The sequence below is a fragment of the Emiliania huxleyi genome, assembly GCF_000372725.1.
Source record: "Emiliania huxleyi CCMP1516 unplaced genomic scaffold EMIHUscaffold_9, whole genome shotgun sequence".
Lineage (NCBI taxonomy): Eukaryota > Haptophyta > Isochrysidales > Noelaerhabdaceae > Emiliania > Emiliania huxleyi.
The window spans coordinates 220,735-244,188 of record NW_005195301.1 but is presented as its reverse complement, the minus strand read 5'-3'; the positions used below and the strand labels follow the sequence as shown (position 1 = coordinate 244,188).

The 23,454-nt window shown below is 66.2% G+C and overlaps 8 protein-coding genes across 8 annotated transcripts; 2 read left to right on the top strand and 6 right to left on the bottom strand.

Annotated features, from left to right (window-relative positions):
• Positions 1 to 97: 97 nt before the first annotated feature.
• Positions 98 to 837, bottom strand: EMIHUDRAFT_448599 (hypothetical protein; the record flags this gene model as incomplete). The annotated part of the gene is made up of 2 exons (XM_005757650.1): positions 98 to 375; positions 460 to 837. The coding sequence occupies 2 exons, from the start codon at positions 835 to 837 to the stop codon at positions 289 to 291; spliced, it is 465 nt and encodes a 154-aa protein (XP_005757707.1). The 3' UTR covers positions 98 to 288.
• Positions 838 to 2,076: 1,239 nt separating this feature from the next.
• Positions 2,077 to 2,781, bottom strand: EMIHUDRAFT_308954 (hypothetical protein; the record flags this gene model as incomplete). Its single annotated transcript, XM_005757649.1, has 2 exons — positions 2,077 to 2,245; positions 2,354 to 2,781. 2 exons carry the CDS (start codon positions 2,779 to 2,781, stop codon positions 2,077 to 2,079), a joined length of 597 nt encoding a protein of 198 aa, XP_005757706.1.
• An 858-nt stretch (positions 2,782 to 3,639) lies between these two features.
• Positions 3,640 to 8,649, bottom strand: EMIHUDRAFT_198903 (hypothetical protein; the record flags this gene model as incomplete). The annotated part of the gene is made up of 13 exons (XM_005757648.1): positions 3,640 to 3,810; positions 3,933 to 3,989; positions 4,060 to 4,158; positions 4,980 to 5,183; positions 5,247 to 5,475; positions 5,608 to 6,155; positions 6,220 to 6,327; positions 6,456 to 6,795; positions 6,966 to 7,081; positions 7,187 to 7,261; positions 7,484 to 8,005; positions 8,095 to 8,227; positions 8,552 to 8,649. The coding sequence occupies 13 exons, from the start codon at positions 8,647 to 8,649 to the stop codon at positions 3,640 to 3,642; spliced, it is 2,700 nt and encodes an 899-aa protein (XP_005757705.1).
• A 296-nt stretch (positions 8,650 to 8,945) lies between these two features.
• EMIHUDRAFT_198902 (hypothetical protein) lies at positions 8,946 to 9,638 on the bottom strand (the record flags this gene model as incomplete). Its single annotated transcript, XM_005757647.1, has 3 exons — positions 8,946 to 9,099; positions 9,285 to 9,404; positions 9,583 to 9,638. 3 exons carry the CDS (start codon positions 9,636 to 9,638, stop codon positions 8,946 to 8,948), a joined length of 330 nt encoding a protein of 109 aa, XP_005757704.1.
• A 1,359-nt stretch (positions 9,639 to 10,997) lies between these two features.
• Positions 10,998 to 13,077, top strand: EMIHUDRAFT_198901 (hypothetical protein; the record flags this gene model as incomplete). The annotated part of the gene is made up of 6 exons (XM_005757646.1): positions 10,998 to 11,324; positions 11,444 to 11,544; positions 11,647 to 11,734; positions 11,805 to 11,870; positions 11,948 to 12,411; positions 12,513 to 13,077. 6 exons carry the CDS (start codon positions 10,998 to 11,000, stop codon positions 13,075 to 13,077), a joined length of 1,611 nt encoding a protein of 536 aa, XP_005757703.1.
• A 488-nt stretch (positions 13,078 to 13,565) lies between these two features.
• On the bottom strand, positions 13,566 to 14,870 carry EMIHUDRAFT_198900 (hypothetical protein; the record flags this gene model as incomplete). The annotated part of the gene is made up of 1 exon (XM_005757645.1): positions 13,566 to 14,870. One exon carries the CDS (start codon positions 14,868 to 14,870, stop codon positions 13,566 to 13,568), a length of 1,305 nt encoding a protein of 434 aa, XP_005757702.1.
• A 2,156-nt stretch (positions 14,871 to 17,026) lies between these two features.
• Positions 17,027 to 18,707, bottom strand: EMIHUDRAFT_448597 (NAD-dependent malate dehydrogenase). Its single transcript, XM_005757644.1, has 6 exons — positions 18,679 to 18,707; positions 18,178 to 18,600; positions 17,893 to 18,105; positions 17,573 to 17,821; positions 17,418 to 17,473; positions 17,027 to 17,341 (listed from the first exon to the last, which is right to left on the bottom strand). The coding sequence occupies exons 1-6, from the start codon at positions 18,691 to 18,693 to the stop codon at positions 17,278 to 17,280; spliced, it is 1,020 nt and encodes a 339-aa protein (XP_005757701.1). The 5' UTR covers positions 18,694 to 18,707; the 3' UTR covers positions 17,027 to 17,277.
• Positions 18,708 to 18,937: 230 nt separating this feature from the next.
• On the top strand, positions 18,938 to 21,518 carry EMIHUDRAFT_426218 (S-adenosylmethionine mitochondrial carrier protein; the record flags this gene model as incomplete). Its single annotated transcript, XM_005757643.1, has 3 exons — positions 18,938 to 19,201; positions 20,666 to 20,794; positions 20,976 to 21,518. The coding sequence occupies 3 exons, from the start codon at positions 18,938 to 18,940 to the stop codon at positions 21,459 to 21,461; spliced, it is 879 nt and encodes a 292-aa protein (XP_005757700.1). The 3' UTR covers positions 21,462 to 21,518.
• Between the last annotated feature and the right edge of the window lie 1,936 nt (positions 21,519 to 23,454).

Sequence of the window (23,454 nt, the reverse complement as noted above, 5' to 3'; positions counted from 1 at the left end):
CGGCGGCGGGCGGCGGGTCGGAAAGCGCACGACCGACGACGTCGCGAGCTAGCCACCACAGGTGCGCTCCGGTTTCATTTCGCCCACCGCCGGGGTATTCATTCAGCTGCGCCGTGCTCCGGAGTGCATACTAAGTGCGCCTCGGCTCCAACCCACACACGTGTGCACTCCGAAACACGGCCGCACATGCACTACTCTATCTGGGAAGGGTGGGGCCTCCGAGGAAAAGCCCTCGGACGCACGCTACCAGTCATGAGTCGGCGATGTCGGCCGCGAACGGTCCTTGTCCTAGGCAAGCTGACTACTGCTCGGAAAGATGCCCGCCTGGATCATCTCGGGAGGCGAGGGCGTGCGCATGGTGTAGCCCTTGGCCTTCTGTGGGGGTGACGGGGCGGGAGGAGGGCTGACGGATCGAGGCCGGCTGGGGCCGAAGCTCAGGCTGGCAGGGGGCGGCGCGACCTTGAGCTTCCTGGCCTCCTCGACGCCTGGCGGGCTGATGCCTAGCGCGCCCGCCCATCCGCCCTTGGAGGTGATCGGCCGGAAGAGCTCCTCGACCTGGTCCTCTATGAGCCCTCCCGACGCGAGGCCAACCAGCGCAAACGCCGAGGCGATGTACGGCCATGCGAGCTTCTTCTGCGCAGTGTTTTGCATCGGCGAGCTTGTCCTAGGGAGTAGGGACGACTTGGGCTTCTCAGACTCCTGCAGCACCAGCGACGAGCACCGCGCACCCCCGTGCACTAGCGGCACACCGGCGGCATGCGGCAAACCCGGCACTGCCACGGCAGCGGCACTGGCGGCGACGCTGCACAGCAAGAGCTGCAGCGCGAATGCCTCCATATCACGAATAAAAGAATTTTACGAGCTCTCCACTGTGACCCTTCTACGTGCCTGTCAGTGCTACTGGAATGTGGCACAGACCTGTGAGATGTGCATGCACCCTCCGCTCCGGGTAAAATTCACGAATAAACAAAACAAAGAATTTTATAGCGTCACCCATGCAAGAACGTTTTGTCCCCCTAATCGTCCTTCCAAAATCCTGCTCGTGCAGGTGTGGACCCTGTCCTCCTCCCCTTTTCCTTGTTTTGTTTCTTTCTTTCGTTTTGTCCTCCCATCCCTCCTTGGCGCTTGGCTTGTATGTTTGCTTTCTTTCTTTTTACTTTTACGTTTTGTCGCGAAGGAAGAAGCGAGAATTGAGAGAGAGATTTTTAGCAATGTTTTTGAGAATTGTGCGAAGAGAGATAGGTAGGACATAGGAAGTGGCAGACTCCCTAGCGCCTAGGGTGGGCGAGGGCTAGCGCATCACACCCCTCTCCTTAAAATCCCTGTGTGGTGGCGGCGTGCCGTCCTCCCATCCCAAGACTAGCCAAGATATCCCTCTGCGGGTCTGCGGCATAGTCTGAGGGTATCCTAAAAGTTCGGCCGATTTGGGTCAAAACGCTAAAAGCACGGCTAGCCGTAGATTTGGGGCAAAACGACAAAAGTGGGCCCGCCCGGGGCAAAATGGTAAAAGTCGCGCCGCCGCAGGCGCGCGAAAATTTTGGACATTCTACTCTCCGGCGAATGCCACTACCCCCCCAAGCCGGCAGATGGTACCTCGGCAGCTGCAACCAAGCCAGCGGGTGAAGTGTTGTGGGAGGATGCGTCCTTATGTGTCACAAACTTGTAGCGCTACATGTCTGGACACACACCGGCGGGCGCTTTCGAGGGGCGAGCGGCAGCATTGTTTTAGCCGTAGTGTGCGGGAACTACTTTGCCGTTGCGGGACGATAGGGATAGCTAGTACTTGCATAGACTTGCTGCACCCGCGGCGCGCAGCGCCGAAGAAATTTTTGAAACATGCTAAAAGTTGGGCGCTCCGAGACGACCAAAGTGGTAAAAGTCGCACTCTCCCCTGACCCGATCAAAAGCGTAAAAGCACCCGAGGCTCCAGAAACCTAACCCTCAGACTATGGGTCTGCGGCTCTCCCTTTTGCATTATTGTCTGTTTTCTTTCTTTCTTTATGTTTTGTCCGTTTTAACTTTTATTTATTTAGACACCACGTTCCACGTGAGCCGAAATTTGATTCACTCTTTCCTCTACTGCCGCTTGAAGGGCTTGTAGTTGCCACTGCCCTCCGCCTCGAGCGCGTGGAAGAGCGCCATCTCCTGCTCCTCAGGGTCGGCCGCCTCTTCGCTGCGGAGGCGGCCGACGAGGGTGTACTTGTCGTGCCACTCGTACAGCTCGACCCACCGCTGCGCCTCGCGCCTGAGGCCCGGCGAGGGGAGAGGCGCTGAGCGCCGACAGCGGGAGAGGGTGGGCCGCGCCGCAATGCGGGCCCCGCGCCTCTGAGCCTCGGAGAGGTGGGCGGTCGACGAGATGAGGCACGAGGGCGCGAGGCAGCCGGTGCAAAAGGCGCGAGTGGCGTCCTTGCCGACCAGCTTGTGGTAGGACTTGCCCGGCCCGTAAAAGGCGGCGCCGCCGCTCACGTCATACACGCGGCCAAGGATAGAGAGGTAGAGCGGTGACGGAGAGCCATCGGGGAGCGGCCGTCCGTCAAAGTCTGCGAGCTCGTCCCGCGTGAAGGAGATGCATCCGATGCAGCTGTCCGGGTCGCCCAGCGGCAGCGGCTCCTCCTTGCCCAGCAGCAGTGGCACCAGAGCGTACCGCTGGTTGAAGCGCCGCCGTCGTGCCTTTGCACGAGAGATGTCGCGGGCGAAGCGCATGAGCGCAAAATTGATTCCACCCAGCGGCTGCATGACGCCCTCGTGAGTGAGCGGCCGGCCGGCCACGGCCGCGCTCATCACGAGCCCGAGTGGCGCTAGTAGTGACGCCGCCACCACCAAAGATACGAGGCAGAGACAGAGGCGTCGGCAGAGACCGACGCAACCGCCTCTCGCGCTCCGACTCTGCGCGTGATCCCTCGCCGCAGCGGCCTCCTCGGACACAGCCTGTGAGGGTGGCACCTTTCGTTGACGAAGGCTCGTGCACATGCACAAAGGATGTGTCCGTGGTCAGCCACCGAGACGGAGCAAGAAATTCGAGCCCTTCTTTCACACCACGGCAGGCGAAGAAGGGCCGGCCGAGTGAATGGCCCGTAGACGTGCTCAAGTGCCGGCAGAGGGGAGTCGAGGGGGGGGCTCGCATCTGCTCTCAGCGTGCTCTTCTTTTGATCTGTGTCTCATCACAGATTCACAGTAAGGTAATAACTTCTTTACTAGCTTGTTGGTTCGTCGCCGGGCTCGCGCTTTGGGTTCTCGTCCGTGAGGGCAAAAGCCCAAAACATGCGCGGAAACGCATCCCCCGCGGCACTGCCGCTCGTTTAATCGAAGGCGGCGCTCGTCAGGAATTCGAGAGCATCAGAGGTGGACGGCGCGCATCACGCTCCCGAGCTAGCCCCGAGAGCGTGCGGCATGCGGGTCAGCTATCAGGCCACAGTGCGGTGCCACGGAGCGCAAAGCGTGTACAACCTGCCGTTTGATGTCACCGTGGCGGATCTCTCGGCCATGTGCTGCTCGGCGGGGTACGAGAATGCGATAACCCGCGCCGCTTCCACGGCCATCCTTTCCGACTGCTGGAGGTGCTCGCTCTGCGGCGTTGCGAATGCGATCACAACGGCACACTCGCCCATATTCCTGTTTCAGGAGGGGGAGTGGAAGTGCCTAGACGCAGCATGCCTGCCAGTCTGTTGCAACGGCGCTTGCGCGCTGGCAGCAGCGCATCGCACACGCGCGGCACGGAGGCAGATTCGGGAGGAGGCGAGAGACCGCGAGAGCCTGGCTGTCCAACATCACAAATGGCACGGCCAAACCCTCCTCCCTCTGGCGTAGAGTCTGAGGCACGGCAAGGGGGAAGCGGAAACCGGAGTAACGAGTAGGCGCAGGTTCCAGCTTCACCACTTCCACGCGTTCCAGCTTCCACACACTGGTCGAGGGTCCTGGAAAGAAGACCTCACCTCCGCGGCGATCGTGGGGTTTGTAGCATAGTGTACGTGGTTACTCGCGATCCCGCTCTCACCGCGCACGAAGAGTCTCTCCATGTGTGCACCGGACAACGCGCGCCGGGGGGAGTCGCGGTCTCACCGCCATCACAAACGGTTGTGGCCCGAGACATGCGAACGTACAGGGCGTCTCTCCCTCCCAGCTCCCTGCCCCCTCCTCTCTTTCGAACACTCCCTGGCCCTGCGGTGGGCGCCCACCCGAACGTACTCGACCTGGAGCCCCCGAGGGGGCCAAGTCGCTGTGGCAGCCGCGCCTCGGGCCGCGACATGGACATGATGCCTGTGCTGTGGCATGGCCGTCTCCGCCCGCGGCGCGCGAGCGCGCGCGTGCTCTCTTGGGGCGACGACAGCTTAGGCGCGGCGGCGCGGCGCGCGCGAGTACGAGTAGCGTGGCGGCGGTGCGGCCGAAGCCTGCGACAGCGTGTCCACAGATGCCTGCCGGCGGCCGCCGCCGCGGCGTGGCGCGAGGAGGTCCTCGTCGGTGGCCGCTTGAGCCGCCTCGGCATCGTCGTCGTCGTCCTCCTCCTCGCTCTCCTCCGCCTCCGCCTCCTCCTCCTGGCCCGCCTCCTCGAACTCCTGAGGCCGGCACGATGGGGCGGGGGTTGGTGGGTCGCTCTCTCAAGCGCGCGCGTGCTGGCAGGGTCGGACCTCCTCCTCCGCCTCCTCTGCGTCCTCCCCCTCGGCGCCGTCATCGCCATCCACTGCCTCCTCCTCCTCCTCCTCCTCCTCCTCCTCCTCCTCCTCCTCCTCCTCCTCCATCTCGACGTCGTCGACTCCTGTTCCGTCCCACGGCGTCTCCTCCTCCTCGTCGTACTCGTCATCCGTGCCCTGGGGGTTGGGGCCCGGGTCCTCCTCCTTCTCCTCCTCCTCCTCCTCCTCCTCCTCGTCCTCCTCCTCCTCCTCCACCACCCGGGCCCGGGCGCGGCTCCTGCTCGCGGACGCCGCCTGCCGCGGCGACGCCGCCGACAGGCCCTTGGACCTGCCCCGCTCCGACCCGGCCACCTTGCGCAGCTCGCGGTTCCAGCGTGGGTACAGCGTCGCACTCTTGCCACCGAAGCGGTCCGAGAGCTCGCCGCGCGCGATCAGCGCCGCCCCCTTGGCCGTGCAGAGGGCGAGCAGCGGCGCCAGCCCCCCCTCGACGAAACGCGCGCGATCACGGGCGTGGCCCGGCTCGAGGGCCCACGCCGCGCCCGCCTCGATGGTGGCCTGAGCAGCCTCGCCCGCCTTGCCCTTGGCGGCCGCCCCCGCGGGGGCCGGCAGCTTGGCCACCTGCTTGGCGACGGCCTCGAAGACGGCCGGCTCGTCCTCCTCAAACGAGAGCGTCAGCACCCCGAGCTGCCGGTCAGAGAGCTCGTGGGGCCGCACCTTGGCGATGTGGCCCCACAGCTCCTTGGCGAACTCCTTGTAGTCGCGCGGGAGGTGGTCGAGGTGGACGAGCAGCAGCCGCACGGCGGCTGCAAACGAGACGCCGCCGGCCAGCCCGCTCTTGACCACGTCGCTGAGCCACTTTGGGCCGGACGTGACGGCCACCTTGAGCCCGTCGTCCTTCCCGCCGTCCTCCTGCTCTTGCACCTCCTCCTCCTCCTCGAGCTCCCCGGCCGCTGCCCGCTCCAGCTGCGCGTCGAACCACGTGAGCAGCGCCTCGCGCGACTCTTGAGGCGTGCCGCCCTCCGCCTCCTCCGCCTCCTCCGAGGCGCCGCTGCCCTTCTCGATCGAGCACGTAGACTGCAGCAGCCACGCGAGCAGCGCCGCCGCCAGCCGCGCCACCGCAGCCGAGGGCGCGTGCAGCGCGCGGCCGAGCAGCAAGAGCAGGTCGTCCCTCTTCTCGAGGACGGCCTCGCTCGGCTCGTCGTAAACCTCTGAGAACGCAGCGCACAAGACGGTGGTCTCGAGCTGCAGCAACAACGTCGTGCACGCCACGAGGCCGCCGTCGGCGGGCGCGCGCTGCTCCTTCCGCGCCTCCACCGCGGCAACCAATCGCTCGCCGAGCCCGTCGATTGGCTTGAGAGCCGCCGCCGCCGCCTGAGGCTGCACCGTGACCAGCCTGGCGAGCCGGGACATGGCGATCGCCGCCTCGTCGAAGGCAAAGGGCGCGGTAGGCTTCTTCTTGGTGTGGGCGTCGAGCGGCTTGAGCGCGGCGACGAGCTTCGAGCTCAGCTTCCGGAAGCGCGCGCGCGCCTGCTCCTCGAGCGTCGGCGCGCCTACAGCAGCGGCACCGCGCTCGTTGGCATCCCCCACGCACCTGCGTGCTGCCCGAAGGCGGGCGCTCGCCTGGCTGCTGCATCAGCTCGCTCCACGCGCCGGCGCAGAGCGCGATCGAGGTCGCGTCGTTGTGCTTGAAGAAGCACGCCTGCAGGCGCGGGGGAGCTCTCGCAGTCGAAACAGGGTGGAGGAGGAGGGGGGGGGGGGGGAGAAAGCAAAGTGGGTGCGAGGAGGGAGGTGTGTGTGTGTGGGGGGGGGGGGGAGTCGAGGAGCTACGCTCGCCTCGAGCTGCTCGAGCAGCGAGCCGAAGGCGGGCCCCTTGAGCGCCGCCTGCGCGCCGCGCAGCCGCAGCTGCCCGACGAGGCCGAGCAGCGCCGGCAGCGCCTCGCGCTGCGCGCCGTACTTTTCCAGCAGCTCGGTCAACGAGCGTCCGAGCTCGGCGGAGAGGGCGAGCGCGCGCTCATCCTGGTCGGCGAGGGCGCGCTTCTTGCGCGGCGTGGCCGGCTCCTTGATGCTGTTGACAAACACGGCGCCGGCAGACATGAGGTAGAGCAGAGCGCCCTGCAGGTGCTCGGCCGCGTCGTCCAGGGCCTCGCCGAGGAGGAGGTCGGTGTACCTGGGGCGAGAAGGGGGAGGGGGGGGGGGGGGGTCGGCGTCTTGCCGAGGAGCGGTCGGTCAGTGCACCCTTGCGGGGCGGTGGCGCGGCGCGGCCGGGGGAGAGGGTCCGAGGCGAGGGGTTTGGGAGGCTCAGTCGAGAGGAGTGCTGGCCGCCGCTACGTCTCGCACCCCGTCCAGTCGAGCAGTAGCGGCTGCTTGTCCGACATCGCCAGCGCCATCTTGAGGCACACCTCCGGCATCTTCTCCGCCTCGCCCCCCGCCGTGTCCCACGCGTACGAGGCGAGCTGCACGATCGGCTGACTCGCGGCGCCGCCGGCCGCGCCCTTCTTCCCCTTCCTCTTGCCGGAGGAGGGCGGGCCGGCGGCGCCCGCCTCCATCTGCTTGTTGACCAGCGGCACGAGTGCCTTGAGCTGCGACGGCTCGTTGTTGCGCATCACACGCACCACCTCGCTCACGGCCTGCGCCTGCGGGCGGGAGGGGAGGGCTCGAGGGGAGGGCTCAAGCCAACTGCCTGGCGCATCGAGGGGCGCTCTGGCTCTGGGCGAGGCTCGCCTTGTCCGCGAGGAGGTCGAGGTCGTGGAGGAGGTCGATAAACTTGATCGCCTACGGCTCGCACCCTCGCGCGGGTGGCCGCCGGCTCGCGCGCCCGGCCGGGCCGTTCGGCGTGCCGGCGCCTCGACTGCAACCTTGATGTCCACGTCACGCGTCATCTCGATGAAGCGCGACTCGAAGCGGCGCGTGAAGTTGAGCAGCCGCTCGGCGCCGCTCACGGGCTTGCCGTCGACCCTGCAGATCTCCTCCGCCGCCCCGTGCGCCGTGTACACCGCGCTGAGCTGCGAGAGGGACGCCGCGCGCACGGCGGCCGCCATGTCGCTCAGCGACCAGCCGAGGTACTTGAGGTAGGTGTCGGCGAGGAACATGGACGGGTGGAGCTGCATGACGCGGCCCAGCGCGGAGAGGCAGCTCGCGCGCACCTCCTCCGCGCGGTCGCGGTAACGCTCCACGAACAGCCCCGTGAAGGCCGCCGTCACCATCTCCTCGAGCGCCGTTTCATTCTCCTGCAGCTTCTGCACCTCCTCCTTGAGGATCGCCGCCATGCCGGCGCCGCCCTTCTTGCCGGGCTTGGACGCCTGCCGCTGCTTGGCCGTCGCCTGCGTCGCCAGCTCCACCGCCAGCTCGGTCATCCGAACCATCAGCGCCATCCCCGCCTGTTGACGCGGGGAGGCGTGAGGGGAGGCGGCAGCGGCGCCTCGACGGCCCGCCACTCAGCCGCGGCCTCGGTGCCGGTGTGGCGCACGCCGCGGTGTCGCGACTGCGACATGGCGCACATCCACTCGATGACCCACGGGAAGAGGACCCCGTCGAAGAGCACCTCGTGCTGCGTCTTGTCGATCAGCTGCCGCCACAGCGCGGTCAGGTCCTTGAGGTGCCTATTGCCGGCCGCCAGCCCGTCTCTCGGCGCGGATCGGAGCCGGCTGCGGGGCGGGCGTGTGGCGCGCGCCGCTTGCCCGTCTTCTTGTCGGCGAGCGGGTAGGGCTCGACAAAGATCATCCTCTCCTGACGACGAGCACGACCCCGCGCCTCGCTCAGGCGCGACGCTGAAGGCGACGCTGAAGGCGACGCCTCCTCGGCGTGTGAGGGGCCGCTGCCGTCGGCGTGTGAGGCGCCGCTGCGTCGGCGGGGCGGCGCTACTTTTGGGTTGGGTGGGCGGGGCGCGGGCGGCGGCCTGTGCTTCGTCGACGAGCCGCTCGCACGTATTGTTCGTGATCAGCGCCTCGAGCACCTCCTCCTCGTCGTCGACGTCCGCGTCGGCGATCGTGAGTGACGCGTCGGGCAGCCCGCTCGCGTTCATCAGCGAGGTGGCAAGCTCGAGCACGGCGGCGGCGCCGTCGGCGCTGTGGCCGGCGGGGGCGCGGCGTGAAAGCGGGTTGGGTGGGCCCCGCCGGAGGCGAGGGGGTGGGGGAAGGGAAGAGGGGGGGGGGCGGGGGCATGCGAGGGGGCAGGGGGGGGGGGGGGGAGGAGAGCGGCGGGCGGCAGAGGGGCGGAGGCCGGGTGTCGGAGCGAGCGATGTGTGGCGCGGGTGTAGCGGACGCCTGTATCGCTCCAGAAACGAGTCGATCGAGATGGAGAGGAGGAGCGGGTTCTCGCCTAGGAGCGGCTCCTCGCGCGGCTCTGGCCAGGGCCCGACGCAGCCAGGGGCTGGCGGGCGGAGGCGCTGTCGCGCGCGCCAAAGCACTGCTCGAGCCGGCGGGGCTTGAGATCGAACTCGTCGACCTCGGCGTCGCCGTCGAGCTGGGCGCCGCTCTTCCGGCGCGACGTGCCCTCCTGAGGACGCGAGTTGCCCGAGTGAATGGCGGCTCGGAGAGATGGACGGGCGGCGGGCAGGCAGGAGGAGGCGGCGGGCCGGCGCGGTTGGGGGCTGAGGGGGGAAGGGGCGGGATGCGCGCCTTGGTGGCCCCCGAGGCCCGGGCCGGGGTGCGGCCCGACTTGGAGGCCGACGCCTCGGCGCCGTTTGCTGCGCCCGACGCGCGCCCCTTCTTTGGGCCGCGGGCGGACGTGAGCGAGGGCTCGTTGTCGCTGTCGCTCTGGCCAGAGTCGCTCTTGCTGCTGCGCACGCATGGACGGACACAGGGGTGGGTGGGCGCTCGCTTACGCACGGGTGCTGCCCTCTCGACGCGTTCAGCGAGCGCGGGCGGGCGCACAGGGCCTGGCCGGGCGAGGGGTGGCGGGAGCGTGGCGCGCGCACTCTGGTGGCGCGACGGAAACGGACGAGCGTCGGCGGGACCGGCCCTCTTCGATGACGTTGCTGTCTCCAAGACCGGCCAGGTCTCGACGTGACATGAATGGGCGAACGGCGGCAATGGCGGGAAGTGGACGAGCGCGAAGCGGGCAACGCACAGCGCTTTCTTTTTTCGTGCAAGGCCTAGAGGACTCCTCGGACGACCCCTGACGTTGCGAGCGGCACTGCGATCACGCTGCATGGCTCGCACTCAGTCGATGGACGATGGGAGGCGAGCTTGCGAGAGTCACACACGACACACACGAGCCGACAGGGACACAGACACAGACACAGACATAGACACACAGACTGCGCTCCCCTCAGCGGGCAGGGAGACGCGAGCCCGACGGAGTCTGGTGGCGGGGGCCCACGCAGCCAGCCCCTGCACTGACATGGTTGGTGCTAAGCCGCCGCCGCCGCTCGCTCTCGAACTGCGTCGCGCTGCTGCCCGTTCCCGGAGCGCAGAGCGTGATTTTGGTGGCCAGGGCCTTGCCTGAAAGGGGGGCGGGGCAGGGGGGGAGAAGATGAGGACCTCACCGAGCGGGTGGAGCTGTCGGGAAGGTGGTGGGCTACGAGCGAGTAGCGGGAAGACCGCCCGCTACTCCGGCGGGAGAGTGCTCCCCCGCCGCCCCCTGGGTCACCCCGAGTGACCTCGCAGCCCACGCCGTGGGGCGCTGCTGTCAGGGGAATGCTGGGGGCGTGCAAAGCCGCGATGCCTTCTCCATGTCGTGCTCCACTGGTAGCACGGCTCGTGCTTTGATTCTCGCAGGCCGATGAGGTGAAGCAATGGCAACCACCAGGAAAGAGTGCGCCAATGCCCGCTGCGGCGCCTTGCCGGCGAAGCCCCCAAAATCATCACGAATGACGGCTGGCCGGGTGGTCAAGAAGCCAGTGGCCAAAGTTGTCGAAGCCATGGCACACTTGGGGTAGTCTGGGGGGAGGGGGGGGGGGGTGTCTTCCCCACTGGCGGCGCCTTGCCGGCGAAGCCCTCGACGTCATCCCGGAGGCGCAAGCGGCTGGCCGGATCACCATCTCTCAAGGCCCGAGCTTTACGCCGGCGGAGAGAAGAGCCGCAGCCATGGCACTCGGGCAGCCGGGGGGTCGGCCGAAAGCCGCTGGCGGCGCCGTGGCGGCGAGGGCCCCTCGTCGTCGCCCCGGAGGCGCGGCGGCGGCCGGCCGGCGGTCGGGACGCCATCTGTCACGGGCAGTGCGTCGCCGAAGGGACGGCAGAGTTTTACGTTTGCCGCATCGAGAGGCCAGCCACATCCGTGTGTCGCTGTCGGCGCGGTCGACCCAGCCAGTTTGAAGAAAAAGACGATTCCGCCGCCGCGGCGGAATACCCTACATGGCTAGAACCCGAATCCAAACGTTCCCAGGATTCCGCCCGTCGTTCCCATCCGGCTGCGCGCGGAGCCTGCCGTATGGGGCTCCTCGACAGCAAGTACGACTCGCCCGCGCCGCCGTCGAGCTGGTTTTGCTCGCGCCTCCCCATTTCCTGGCGGCGGTGGCTCTCCGTCGCCGCCGCCGGAATCAGCGTCTTCACGATGGGCGGGCTCTGCTTTGGCTTTGACTCCATCTACCCCGTCCTCTACTCGAGCGGCGCCTTCGTCGACTACTGCCCGGCCGAGCAGGCGGCCATCTGCAGCGCACGGACGGACGAGCAGCGCTGGCTCAGCTGCTGCGACTCGCAGGTCTCGGCCATCGTCAGCGTCACCTCCGTCTCGCTGTTTGGAGCCGACGGCGTGATGGTGCTGCCAGGATAGATGCACCCCTCCACAGACTGCCATTGGGCACCTCGAGCGCGTGGTGCGCTGCCGCCCGCCGCCCGCTCCGTCCCAGGAAGCCAACGAGCCGCACGCCTCGGCAGGTGCTCTACGGAGAGCTGACGGACCGGCTCGGCCCACGCTGGTGCATGTCGGTGGCGCTCTCGCTCGCCTACCTGGGCATCATGCTTCTTGCGATCGCCGGGTGGCTCGGCGCCGCCGCCTCGGACGCACTTTGGCAAACCGCACCGACGCAATCTGTGCCGCTTGCTGCTCGGCCATGACCGCCTGCTGGCCGCGCTGTTAGGTACTTCGCCTTCCCGATGCTTGGCCTCGCGGGCCCGGGCATCTTTATGGCGGTCCTGTCGTTTGGCGAGGCGCACCGTGCAGCTCCCGTTGTTCACCACGGTGGCCGGCACCCCCCCCCCCCCCTCCCCCCCTCACGCACCAGCGCACTTCGAACAGGTCTTTCCGCGCCTCGAACCGGTCATCACGCCGCTGGCCGCGTCGATGTTTGACGGCTCCGCCTTTGTGCGCCCTTGTGCCCGGAGGGGCGTCCCCCACTGCAATGCTCCCCTCCTTAATGGCCCGTGCGCCATCCCCGCTAGGTCTTCCTCTTTTGGAAGCTCCTCTTCTTGCATGCCCACGTGCCACTGTTCGTGATAGCGGCCGCCTGGCTTCTCCTCACCGTGGCGGTGGGCGGGCTTGCGTGGTCGCTGCTGCTCTCGAAGCGCAAGACGGACGCGATGCGCGCGGAGCACGAGGCCCGCTCGAGCGAGCTCGCCCCCGTCTCGGGTATGGCCCAAGCCCCCGCCATCGTGTGGCACTCGGAAGGGGACGGGCTGCGGCAGCTCTTTTGCAGGACCGACACCGTGTTGTTGCTCCTCTTCATGTGTACCGCCAACCTGAACCAAACCTTCTACATCGAGACCTTTGCCGACCAGATCCGTGCGCTCGGCGCCAGCGCTGCCATGCTACCCGAGCGCGCCGAGGAGATCGTCGAGCTCTTCGACGTCATCTTTCCTCTCCTCTCGCTCGGCACCACGCCCCTCGCAATCTTCCTCGTCAACCGGTGCCGCCTTGCCGCCGCGCCGCCACACTCCATCCATCCATCCATCCATCCATCCACACACACGCACACACACCTCACCGAACCGGTCTCCACGAACGCAGCTACAACGCGCGCGAGCACGTCTATCTGGGAGTGGTGGTCGGCCTCTCTTGCCTCTTTGGCCTTGCGCAGCTGATACCCTTCCACGGGCCGCAGCTCGCGGCCGCCATCCTCTTTGGCCCGGCGCGCACGCTGCAGTGGGCCTGCTACTTCCACTATCTCGCCTCCCCGAGCCGTTACCCGCCCTCTGCGATGGGAAGGATGGTGGGGTACGCAAACTTGCTCATCGCCTGCTTCGGAGACATGCCTCCGTACCTGCTCAACACCTACATCCAGCACGGCACGCTTCCCGCCGACAAGTCCTCGCGCTACGTCGCCGCGCACGCAGCCCTCATGGTGGTCGTCGCCCACCTCTCGGTGGCGCTGCCGCTGCAGCTGTACGCCTCCCACCGATCCGCGTCGAACAGGCTGCTCCAAAACAGGGGGATTAGCAGCGCCGACCTCTCCGAGACGCTCGAGCAGCTGCCCTCCAAGAGCGAGGGTGACGATCAGTCCGGCTGCGAAGAGGTGTCCGCGGCTTGTGAGGATGGCAAGAGCAGCGCCCGCCCGGATTGGATCGAGGTATGACACCCAGGGGCCTTGCGCGCAAGAAGCGCGACTAGGACTACCCGTCAGTAGCGGAGCGGTAGGGTTTGCAACCGCCTTGTGGACCCCTGGGTGGAACCGCCTTGTTGTCCCGACTTCTTTTTCGCCCTTGGAGCAACATTTGTGACGCGCGTTCACGCCCTGATTCACGGTTCAGTTACGTTCAGACAGATACGTCGGACAACGATACTCGATACACAGAGAGACGAAAAAATCGAAAAATGACGATACCTCTCCGTGTCTTCTTTTCTCTCTCTTCTCTCTCTCTCCGTATCTCTGTGTTGACACACAACAAACACACTACAAAACGAGGCTCTAGCTTCAGCTGTCGCGCACCGCATTTCGTTTGCGTGTGCCGCGTTGTGCAGGCGTTCGGGATCTCGTGTGTCGTCATAGCCTGCGGGTGTTTAGTTCTACGTAGTTCTTCTTCTGGGGGGTCGTCGCGTCGGACGGCTCAGCCGGCGAATCACTCACTTGGACTTCGCTGCCTGTGAAGCTCGGCACATCTTCTTGTGCTGCTTCCACGCCGCCTTCTGGCACACGAGGTCGCAATAGGACACCGCCTTGCAGCCGCCACACCGCTGCTGCTTCTCGCACCATGCGCCGCAGCGGTCGCATTCCGTCACCTCCTTACCACGCATGGCTTTGGGGGGCGCCTGCTCCTTGTCCGCAATCACGTGCACGCAGAGGCTGCGCAAACGGCACAGGTGGACGTGCTCCCGCTGCAGCAAAGTGGCCCCCGCTTCCTCTGGGCCCACGCGAGCGACGGCATGCAGGAGCGCGGCAACTCGCGGGTGCTCGCGCAGCCCTTGCACGAAGAGAGGGGACAGCTCGCAGAGGTTGACGAGGATCTTTATGGCGATGGGCGCGATGGGCTCGAAGCCCTCCTGATCGTGCCTCCCGATCACCTGCACCAGCCGTCGCATGGCAGCTGGCAGGTGGCGCGACCTGAGACAGGCAGAAATGAACCGTGATCCCTGCCCGTGAAGCGCCTCCGTTTGCGGGTCAGCCATCAGTCGCAGTAGCCGTACGAGCGCGTCGAGCACCTTCACGAATGATGGCGTCGTCAGAAGCGGACTCATCTTCAGCTGCTCGTTCGACTTCTCCGGTGCTTTCCAGTTGCCGCCGTACATGAAATCCTGACCGACTGGTAGGTGCGCGAGCCACTGGCAGAGCGACGCCGCTGTGCGGTCTGCGCGTTCACCCAGAGCCGCGACGACTTGAACGAGCTCATCAACGTCACCGTTGAACGCCATGCCGGCCAAGCCGAGAAAGCAGCACATGCCTTCGAGCGCATCTGCGTTCGAGCCCTTCATGAGCGCGTCGTAACCGATCAGCGTCTGCGTCATCCACGCAGCCTGCTGCCCCAAGACCGCTCTGCCGCTTGGCTCCAGAAGTAGATCCACCCACATGCGCGCCCTCTCGTGCGGGGGTTCGTCGCCGCACACCATGCCAACGACCCGCTCTCCGCGCCCAGGGATCTTGCCGGTCTCGAGGGACTGCTGCACCTGCTGTTCGTGCTTCGACAGGTTTCGGCTGTAATTCGACTCACCATAGCGTGCGGCAATTTGCTTCGACTTCTCCCTCCGGATGGCAGCTTGCTCCTCCCAGCTCATGTGGAGTTGCTCTTCCAATGTCGGTTGTCCAGCTATCTCCCAGAACCGTTCGGCCACATCTCCACTCACGATTTGCTTTGCCTCTGTGATGCCAGCCCCGAGCGATGATTTCGCAAGATCTTCCATGGCATCCTGCACCGCGTCGAGGTTTAGCGACATGGTGCTCACTATCTGTGCACCGGCGCTCAGCGGTACAGACGCTCGCGGTCCGGCGCGCGCGCCAAACGCGGGAGACGTACTCGACGAAGGAATTTTCTTCCCTGGGGCAGTGTGTATTCTTGAGCACTTGAGCACTGGATAGGGCCGATTCCGCATGGTACGGGACCCCTCGATCGTCTCGCCCTCCCTCACTGGTATGTTCATTGGGGGGGGTCATAACAAACACGGTACAGGATCGAGGTGCACGCTGCCGAAGCAGTGTCGTCCCCCCTCTCCCCGACGGCGATGGCGGTGTGACCGATCGAGCTACAAGAGGAACTTGTTCAGCAGGATCCGGGTTAGTCCCGCGCACTACCTCACTGGGCCTGAGACCGCTGAGACGCTTCCCGTCACCGTCTCGGATTCATGTGGAGTCGAACCACTCCGGGATGGGCAAGCCCATCGTTCTGAGTTGCGCCTTTCCCTCACCTGGTTAATTGCCAAAATTCCTGTTGTGCAAGAGGGGAGGGGGCTCTGACGGAGTGTGAGGCGGGAGAGGGCAGGGAATGGGCGCGGGGGAGAGGGGGGGGGGGGGCTCAGCCGTGCAAGAAGCATCAATTAATAATAGTAAGGAAGACATATTGCCCGGCCGTTCATGAAGTCCGTCTCGATTTTGGTTTTTTCCCCACAGACCACTCCGGCAACTTTTACGAAAGGCAAAGTTTTACTTGACCACTCGACCACTCGGGCAACTTTTCGAAAGGCAAAGTTTTACTTGACCACTCGGGCAGATTCGATTGCATTTTATTTTATGAAATGAACTCGGGGGCACGGGACGCGGCACAAACGGGGCACAAACGCCAGGCTACAAAGACGGGGAGGCACGTAGTGACGCAGGGGAGTCTAGGCGACGGCGGCGTCCTCCGACGCCGCGGCGAGCCTGAGCTCGGTCGCAACCTCTTCCGCCGCCGCGAGCTGCAGCGCGACTGACATGCGCTGGGCCTGCAGCGAAAGCCACGACCGCGTCGACCAGCTCGCCTCGTCCTCGTGCTGCCGCTTCGAGAGCTTGTTGCGCACCTTGTCCTTCATCTGGTAGAACAGCCGTTTGACCGCGTTGCACCACCCGCCGAAGGTTTCAAACAGGTACATCTGCACGTCATTGCATTTTACCACTCGGGCAAACTCGATGAAACGGGCGGACGGAAACGCGTTTGCGACGGCTCGCCGGAGAGCATGCATGGAGCGGCCGGTGCGCCGCCGCAGCTCACCGATGGAGCCTGCGTCGCGGCTCAATCCACTGACGTAGCAGCACTGCGACACACTCTCCAAGCACGGCCTCTGGCGTTGCGATTGCACAGAGAGCGAGCAATAGGCGCCAAAAGCACAGATCTGTGTGCAGTGGATTTCCATGTAGGTCGCGCCCAGCGAGCGGACAACCGCGGGTCTCGGATGCTCTCCCGGACGCGAGCCCATCGTGCGAGTGGCGGACCCGGAGGCGGCCGGCCCAGCTCACCCCCAGAGAGGCCATGGCCAGGGTCAGGCACAAAAGGGGGGTGTTTTTCCGTCCGTCCCCTCATGAGTATTCTCGCAACATGTCCTCCCATCCCTCCCTTGGGTTGTCTGTTTTCTTTCTTTCTTTTTCTCGTAACATGTGCGTATTCTCGTATCACTGGCTCCGAGTAGAAAAAGAAAGAAAACTAGTTAGCTCCGAGTAGAGGGGGCGTTCTGCAGTTAAGGGGAAACCCGGCACGCGGGGCCAACCCTCGGAGACCCGTGTTTACTTTACGGCCCTTTCCCTGCGAACGCGCACCCCCGGGGCTAGGGCTCTCTTGCCCGCAACCCGATACCGATCATCCGGCCCGCTGGGTGCGCTCCTCAGCTCCCCGGCCCTGGATGTGAGGTTGATGACTGCACTCCAAGTGCTCCAAGTGCGCCCCGCATGTCGCAACGGCCGTGCCGCGCGCCCAGTATTGTGCGAGTAAAGAACTTTGCGAGTAAAGAAAGACGGGGCCGCCTAGAGTATTTTAGTCTAAAGAGCCGCGCCGCGGCGGTCGGGCGTCGGCGCGGCGCGCGCGCGTACCGGATAGTAATGGGCCGGGGCCGGATTCGCGGACGGAAAATACAAAATTCGCGCCGGGGGCCGCCGCAGGCCGCACACAAAGGATCTGGATGGAAGGGGAAATCACAAACCTCAAACGAAACGAGATATATCGCACCCATATCTACGGCTCTCTCTCTCCTCGCACCTGATAGAGTAGGTTTCCTCACATACCCGGTATCGTGAAAGCAAAATCGACTCCCACGCGGGACGCGGGGTGGCGTGGCGACGTGTGGCGCCGGCGGGCTCGCAGCGCGGAGAGGGGAACCATGGACGGCAAAAGCAACGGCTCCGCTCTTCTCAAGCGAGGAGGGTGGCGCCGCGTCATCTTCAGCCGCAGACGGGATAGGGCGCGGCCGCGGCGGAGGCGCAGAACTGGTTCCTCGAGGCGTACCTGTGGCGGCCGCGTGGCGGAAGCGTGGAGGCAAGGGCCCCGTGATGGGTGGCGGCGGGGCGGGGGGGGCGCGCACTCGATCCCCGCGTCAATTTCTTCCTTGAGGACGGGCGTGAGCGCCTCGAGCCGCCCCTGCTCGTCGGAGGAGGCGAGTGAAGAGACACGCGCCAGAACATGTCCACCTCTCTCGGGTAATCTCGGATGATCTCGGGTAACCTCGGTCAATCTCGCCTGCTCGTGCGGCGACAGGTCGCCGAGCGGGTGGACGGTCTCGACGCCCTTCTCGCCAAAGGTGACCTTGGAGGCGAAGTAGGGCAGCTCGGTCACGTTCGACGCCACGTACGCGCACTCGGTGGTCGGCGTGCCCGCGAGGCCCGCCAGAACGGCGCTGCCCAGCCGCGCTCCCGCGAAGCCCATCGAAAGCGTGGCGGAGCCCTTGCCCGCCTTGGCGGCGACGACGACGGTGCCTGCGTTCTGCACCTGTGGGAAGGTTCCGAGAAGGTTCGTAGGGAGAGGCGCAGGGGGAGTGGCGACGAGAAGCACTTCTGCGCCTTCTTGTCGAGCTCCGGCACGTCCGCGGCGGGGATGGTGCTGGCGGCCTTGTCCTGCGAGAAGAGCGGCAGGATGGTGGTGCCGGCGTGGCCGCCAATCACCGGGATGGAGATGTCGCCGACGGGCGCGCCGGTGATCTCGTGCACAAACTTCTCGGCGCGGACGCAGTCGAGCGTCGTCACGCCGACGATCTTGCACGGGTCGTGCCCCGCCTATGCGAAGGTTCCGAGAAGGCTCATGGAGGGCTCCTGGCGATCTTGCCGCGCGGGTCGTGCCCGCGCAGCCTTCTTCCACAGCTCGCACATGGCGGGCACGACCGAGTTGACGGGGTTGACGATGAGCGCGATGACCGCCTCGGGGCAAAACTTGGCGCACGCCTCGACAATGTTCTTTGCGATTCCCGCGTTGATATCGAGGAGCGCGGCGCGGTCCTGCCCTGGCTTGCGCGGCACACCGGCAGGAACGAGCACCAGGTCGCACCCCGTGAGGCACTCGCCCGCGACATCCGCGGCACGCGCGTCCTTGTCAAAAGCGTATGCTTTGACCTTGGCGGCCTTGTTCAGGTGGCTCAGGTCCGCGGCCACTCCGTCCGCGGGGATCATCGCGATCGTGAGGTCATACACGCACAGCTCTGCCACGTTTGGGTCCATCGCCATGAGCATCGAGAGAGGCTGCCCGATGCCTCCGGCTCCGCCAACCACGCAAACCTAAGGGGGGTTTTCGGTGCGGTGTGGTGGGGGTTTCACCACACAGTACACAACCTCGAGCCCAAGGGCCTCACTGACCTTGAAGCCCGCCATTGCTGCGCGGTTTACGTGCCACTTGATTGGACCGAGATCTCTCTCACTCACCCCCCTTCCCGTTTTTTTTCGGGGGCGCAGTCCTACCAAGAAAGTTCAGGTAAGCAATAAAAAGAGAGAAGTAAAGTTCCTTCACCCTTCACGTACGGATCATGTAGTCCCCGCACTCGCTTCATGTTCATGTCCGAGAGTGGGGTTGCGTGTTTCTGATTTCTGTGGTGAGGGAAGGCGGCAGCCGGTGCTAATGGACGAGGCGGAGGCCGCCGGTCCGCCGCCGTTTGCCCTCGCAGTCGTCGCCGGCGGCTGCGCCTCTGCGACCGTCGATGTCGCCATCTATCCGCTCGACACGCTCAAGACGCGGCTGCAGGCGCCGGCCGGCTTTGCCGTCTCGGGCGGCTGGCGCCGCCTCTTCGCCGGCGTGCTTCCGACGGCCCTCTCGTCGGTGCCTGGCGGCGCCGTCTTTTTCGGCGTGTACGAGCTCACCAAGGCGCGGCTCGAGGGCGTCGCTGTCGACGAGGCGATCCCTCCCGCCTTCAACGGCATCGGCGGCGGCGGCGGCCTCTGGCACAAGGACGCATGCGCGGCCGTGACGGCGGCCGCCGCCTCGTGCCTGGTGCGGACGCCTGCGGCGATCGTCTCTCAGCGAATGCAGATCGGGCAGTACGGCTCGCTGCGCGAGGCGCTGTCGGGCGTGTTTGCGGGCGGCGGCTGGCGAGGCTTCTACACGGGGCTCGGTGTGTCGATCGCCCGCGAGCTGCCCTTCGCCTTCGTCCAGTTCCCGCTCTACGAGGCGCTCAAGCGGCTCGTCCATCGCAGGCGCGCCGCAGAGGCGGGGACGGCGGCCGCTCCGGCCGCGCCAGCGGCGGCGCAGATCACGCGCCGCGCCTCTGGCTCGCACGGCAGCTCTCCGCTGCGGCCGGCGCTGGGCGGGGAGGAGGTGCGGTTCCGGAACGCGGACGGCAAGGTTGCGCGCAAGGAGACGCGGGTGGAGGGCGAGCCCGCCGCCGTCATCACCGCCGTCGAGGGCGCCGCGATCAACTCGCTCGCGGTCTCTCCTCGCGGACCTGTCCCGGACCTGTGCCGGAGCTGTCCGCGTCTCGTAGGCGCTGCGTGCGGCTCGCTGGCGGGCGCTGCGGCGGCCGCCTTCACGACGCCGCTCGACGTGGTGCGGCGGCGGCGTCGCAGCGCGGCGCGTGACGATGGTGTGCTCACGCGGCGGTCCCTCACCCCTCCTCCAGGTCAAGACGCGCCTGATGCTCGGGTCCGCAAGGACGTGGCGGGGCGCGGTGCGAGAGCTGCGCCCACCAAGCCCTCTCCTCTCGCCACCTGGTGAGCGGACCGACCAGCCGGCGCTGGTGGACTGACCAGGTGCGGCAGATGCTCGCCGAGGGTGCCCTCTTCTCGGGGATGCTGCCGCGGGTGGGGTGGATGACCATCGGAGGTGTGTAGCCGAGGTGGAGCCGAGACACGGCCGAGATGCTGCCGCGGGTGGGGCGGATGAGAGGCGCCTCTCCCTCCGCGTCGTTCGTGAGCGCTGTGAGCGCCGCCCGTTCCCACGCGGGCGCGTGAGCACTCAGGCTTCATCTTCTTTGGCGTGTACGAGCGCTGCCTGCAGCTGCTGCAGGCGGCGGCGCCGCACTCGCTCTCGCAGCTGCTCATCGCGGGGGCGAGTCGGGGAGGGGGAGAGGAGTCGCCGCGGCGGAGACCGGAGGCGGCGAGGGCCGAGACGGCGGGCGGAGGCGGAGGCGGAGGTGGAGGCGAGGCGCCCGAGGCGCGGCTCGCGCTGCTGGCGGGCGGGCTTGCGGGCACGGCGACGGACGTGATCCTCTACCCGATCGACACGGTCAAGACGAGGCTCATCTCTGGCCGGCCTCTGCTCGGCTCCTCCTCCCTCTGGTCCGGGATCGGCGTGTCGGTGATGCCCGCCATCCCGGCCGCCGCGACCTTCTTCACGGTGTACGAGGCGACCAAGCACCGCACCGCGCGCCTGACCGGCGCCGACCCGAGCGACACGCTGCCCTCGGCCATCGCCGCCGCCCTGGCCGAGTCCTTTTCGTGCGTCGTGCGCGTCCCGTTCGAGCAGCTCAAGATGCGGATGCAGGTTAGATATTAATTAAGCAGTTCATTAAGCAGTTCATTAAGCTCCAGATGCGGATGCAGGCCCCTCACTCCCCTCTCCAGACACACCTCCCCTCGCACGCGCTCGCCTCCCCGGCCCTCCGAGCAGCCCGAGAGGCCGGGTGCAGGCCGCACCTCGCCTGCCGCCCCCCGCCGCAACTCAGCTCGCGGCGCGCACTCGGCAGGCCAGCCGCCGCGTCTCGCTGCCCACCCTCTTCCGCCAGCGCGGCATGGGCGGAGGGATGGCCCAGCTCTACCGCGGCCTCGCGCCGACGCTCGCGCTCGACCTGCCCTTCGCGCTCGTGCAGCTGCCCGCCTTCGAGCACCTCAAGCGCCGCTTCGGCGCCGACGACGACGCGGCCGGCGGCGCGGCCGGCGGGTCGGTGCGGGCGGACGCGCTCGCCGGCGCGGCGGCGGGCGGGCTCGCGGCGGCGCTCACCACCCCGCTGGACGTGCTGCGCACGAGGCACGTGCTCCGCTCGGCGGGCGGCGGCGGTGACCCCTCCTTCCTCGCCACCGCGCGACACATCCTGCGCGCCGAGGGCATGCGCGGGCTGTTGCGAGGCGTGGTGCCGCGCACGGTCTACATGAGCCTCGGCGGGGTGCTGTACCTGGGAACGTACTCGACGGTCTGCAGGGTGTGGAGCTGAGACGTGATAAAGTTGCAGCCATTCGTACATTCATGCATATTAACAAAATCGAAAACGACGACGGTATTTTGTTTCTTTTTTGGCGTACCCCTTTTTTAAGTTTTAACACCATAACCTCTCTCTGATTTCACATTTCAGTGTTTTCACATAAGTACGCTTTACCTCGTAAAGACTAAAGTCTGTATTGTGTATACACCACGTCGGATGACGAACAAAGGAACCATGAGAAGCGCCCATTCCCGAGAAAAATCGAGATTTGGCGAGATATAGGGGGCGGTTCTCATTATTTTCGGTGGCCCCAAAGCTACCCAATCACTCGCCCACCTCCCCCGAGCAGTATAGTCGTAGTCCCAAAAAAACCGCGCCTCGCGCCGCACCCCCTCATCCTGCCTCCGCCTCGCCACAGCCACCCCGTCGCCGCCCGACCGCGCGCCCTTGCCCCTGACACCGCCCGTCCACAGAGACCGAACCGTCATTGCGCATTCCGATAGTGTGGGTCACCGGTTAAACGCAAAAAAAGCGCGCGCCCTTGCCCTCGTAGAGTCGACTCACGCGGTCATGATGATGCTTGCCTCTGCGATCGCGCTCGCTGCCCCCGCCGTCGGCGAGGAGAAGCCGGGCCACAAGCTCCTCTTTGCCGATATTCCGGAGGACCCAATGTGCTGGACCACCAGCGAGACTGACTGTGAGGACGCGGTGACCGTCTACAAGGACGGCACCGTCGTGATTCCCGGCCTCACGTACACCCCCAACCTGAGGTAAGGGCGTAGACGACGCCCTTACCTGAGGATGGGCCGCGACAACAAGTACGGCATCCCGATCCCCGGCCTCCCGCCAACCATGCCGCCGGACGGCTGTGGGGACGGTGGCGGCGATCGGCATGAATAACACCGTGGTCGCCAGAGCCTCAACCGCCATCGGCAACGAGAACTTCGCCATCGGCTGGGCCTCGCTGGCGACGGGCTACAAGACGTCAAGTGTGGGGGAGTTTGCGACCTCGTCATTTCTCCACTGTTGCGGATGCGATGGCGTGGCCTCGGTCTCGATGGGCTACAACACCAAAGCGCAAAGCTTCGCCGAGGCACCCCCGCCCCCCCCCCCCTTGCCCACACCTCCTGTCGTGCAGCGTAGCAGAGTGCTGCAGCAGTAGCAGCCCCTAATCTCCGCCACCCCACTCCCCTCCCGATGCAGGTGGTGATCGGCCAGTTCAACGAGCTCCACCCCAACGCCTTCAAGGGCGACCCCGTTCGCCTCGAGGGCGGCGAGGTGGAGGTCAACGGCACGATGGTCACGGTGCCCCCGGCGTGGCAGGCGTCGAACGCCGTCTTCCGCGTGGGCGTCGGCACCGGCGAATCCGACCGCAAGGACGCGCTCACTGTGTACAAGAACGGCACCGTCGTCATCGGTGACCTCCAGAGCTCTGGCCGCCGCCTCTCCGCCTCCGACGGCGCGCTCGAGAAGAAGCTTGAGGCGACGGAGAAGAAGCTCGGGGCGACGGAGAAGAAGCTCGCCGCGCTCGAGGCGTCGTACACCAAAGAGCTCGCCGCCCTCAAGGCGGCAGTCATGGCGCTCACGCGCAACCCGTGAGAGCGCTGTGGCCTGGACGTGATCGCCGTGGCGGCCGCGCGCGCAAGGGCAAGAAGCCGTGAGCGGTGAGGCGCGCGCGGCCTGGCCGTCGTAACTATCGGAGAGAGGAGAGAGGGGTGCAAGGGGCGTGCGCTCGTTCTGTAGTCCGCCTGCTTCTGAGCCTGACGGCGCGATCTGGTCGTTTTGTACACGGAGAAGAAGCTCGCCGCGCTCGAGGCGTCGTACACCAAAGAGCTCTCGCCGCCCCCACACCGACAAGGCGGCAGTCATGCTCATGCCTCATGGCCGATGGCGCTTCACGCGCAACCCGTGAGAGCGCTGGCCTGGACGTGATCGCCCACGCCGTGGCGGCCGCGCGCAAGCCAAGGGCAAGAAGCCGTGAGCGGTGAGGCGCGCGCGGCCTGGC

Bases quoted from the DNA above. Each gene is read 5' to 3' on its own strand.
- EMIHUDRAFT_448597 (XM_005757644.1), bottom strand. The intron at 18,106-18,177 runs GCTGCGCGGGCA...ACCTTCGCATAG, and splicing joins TGTGCGAGCTGTGGAAGAAG to GCGGGGCACGACCCGTGCAA. The intron at 17,822-17,892 runs GCGCAGAAGTGC...ACCTTCCCACAG, and splicing joins TGCCGGAGCTCGACAAGAAG to GTGCAGAACGCAGGCACCGT.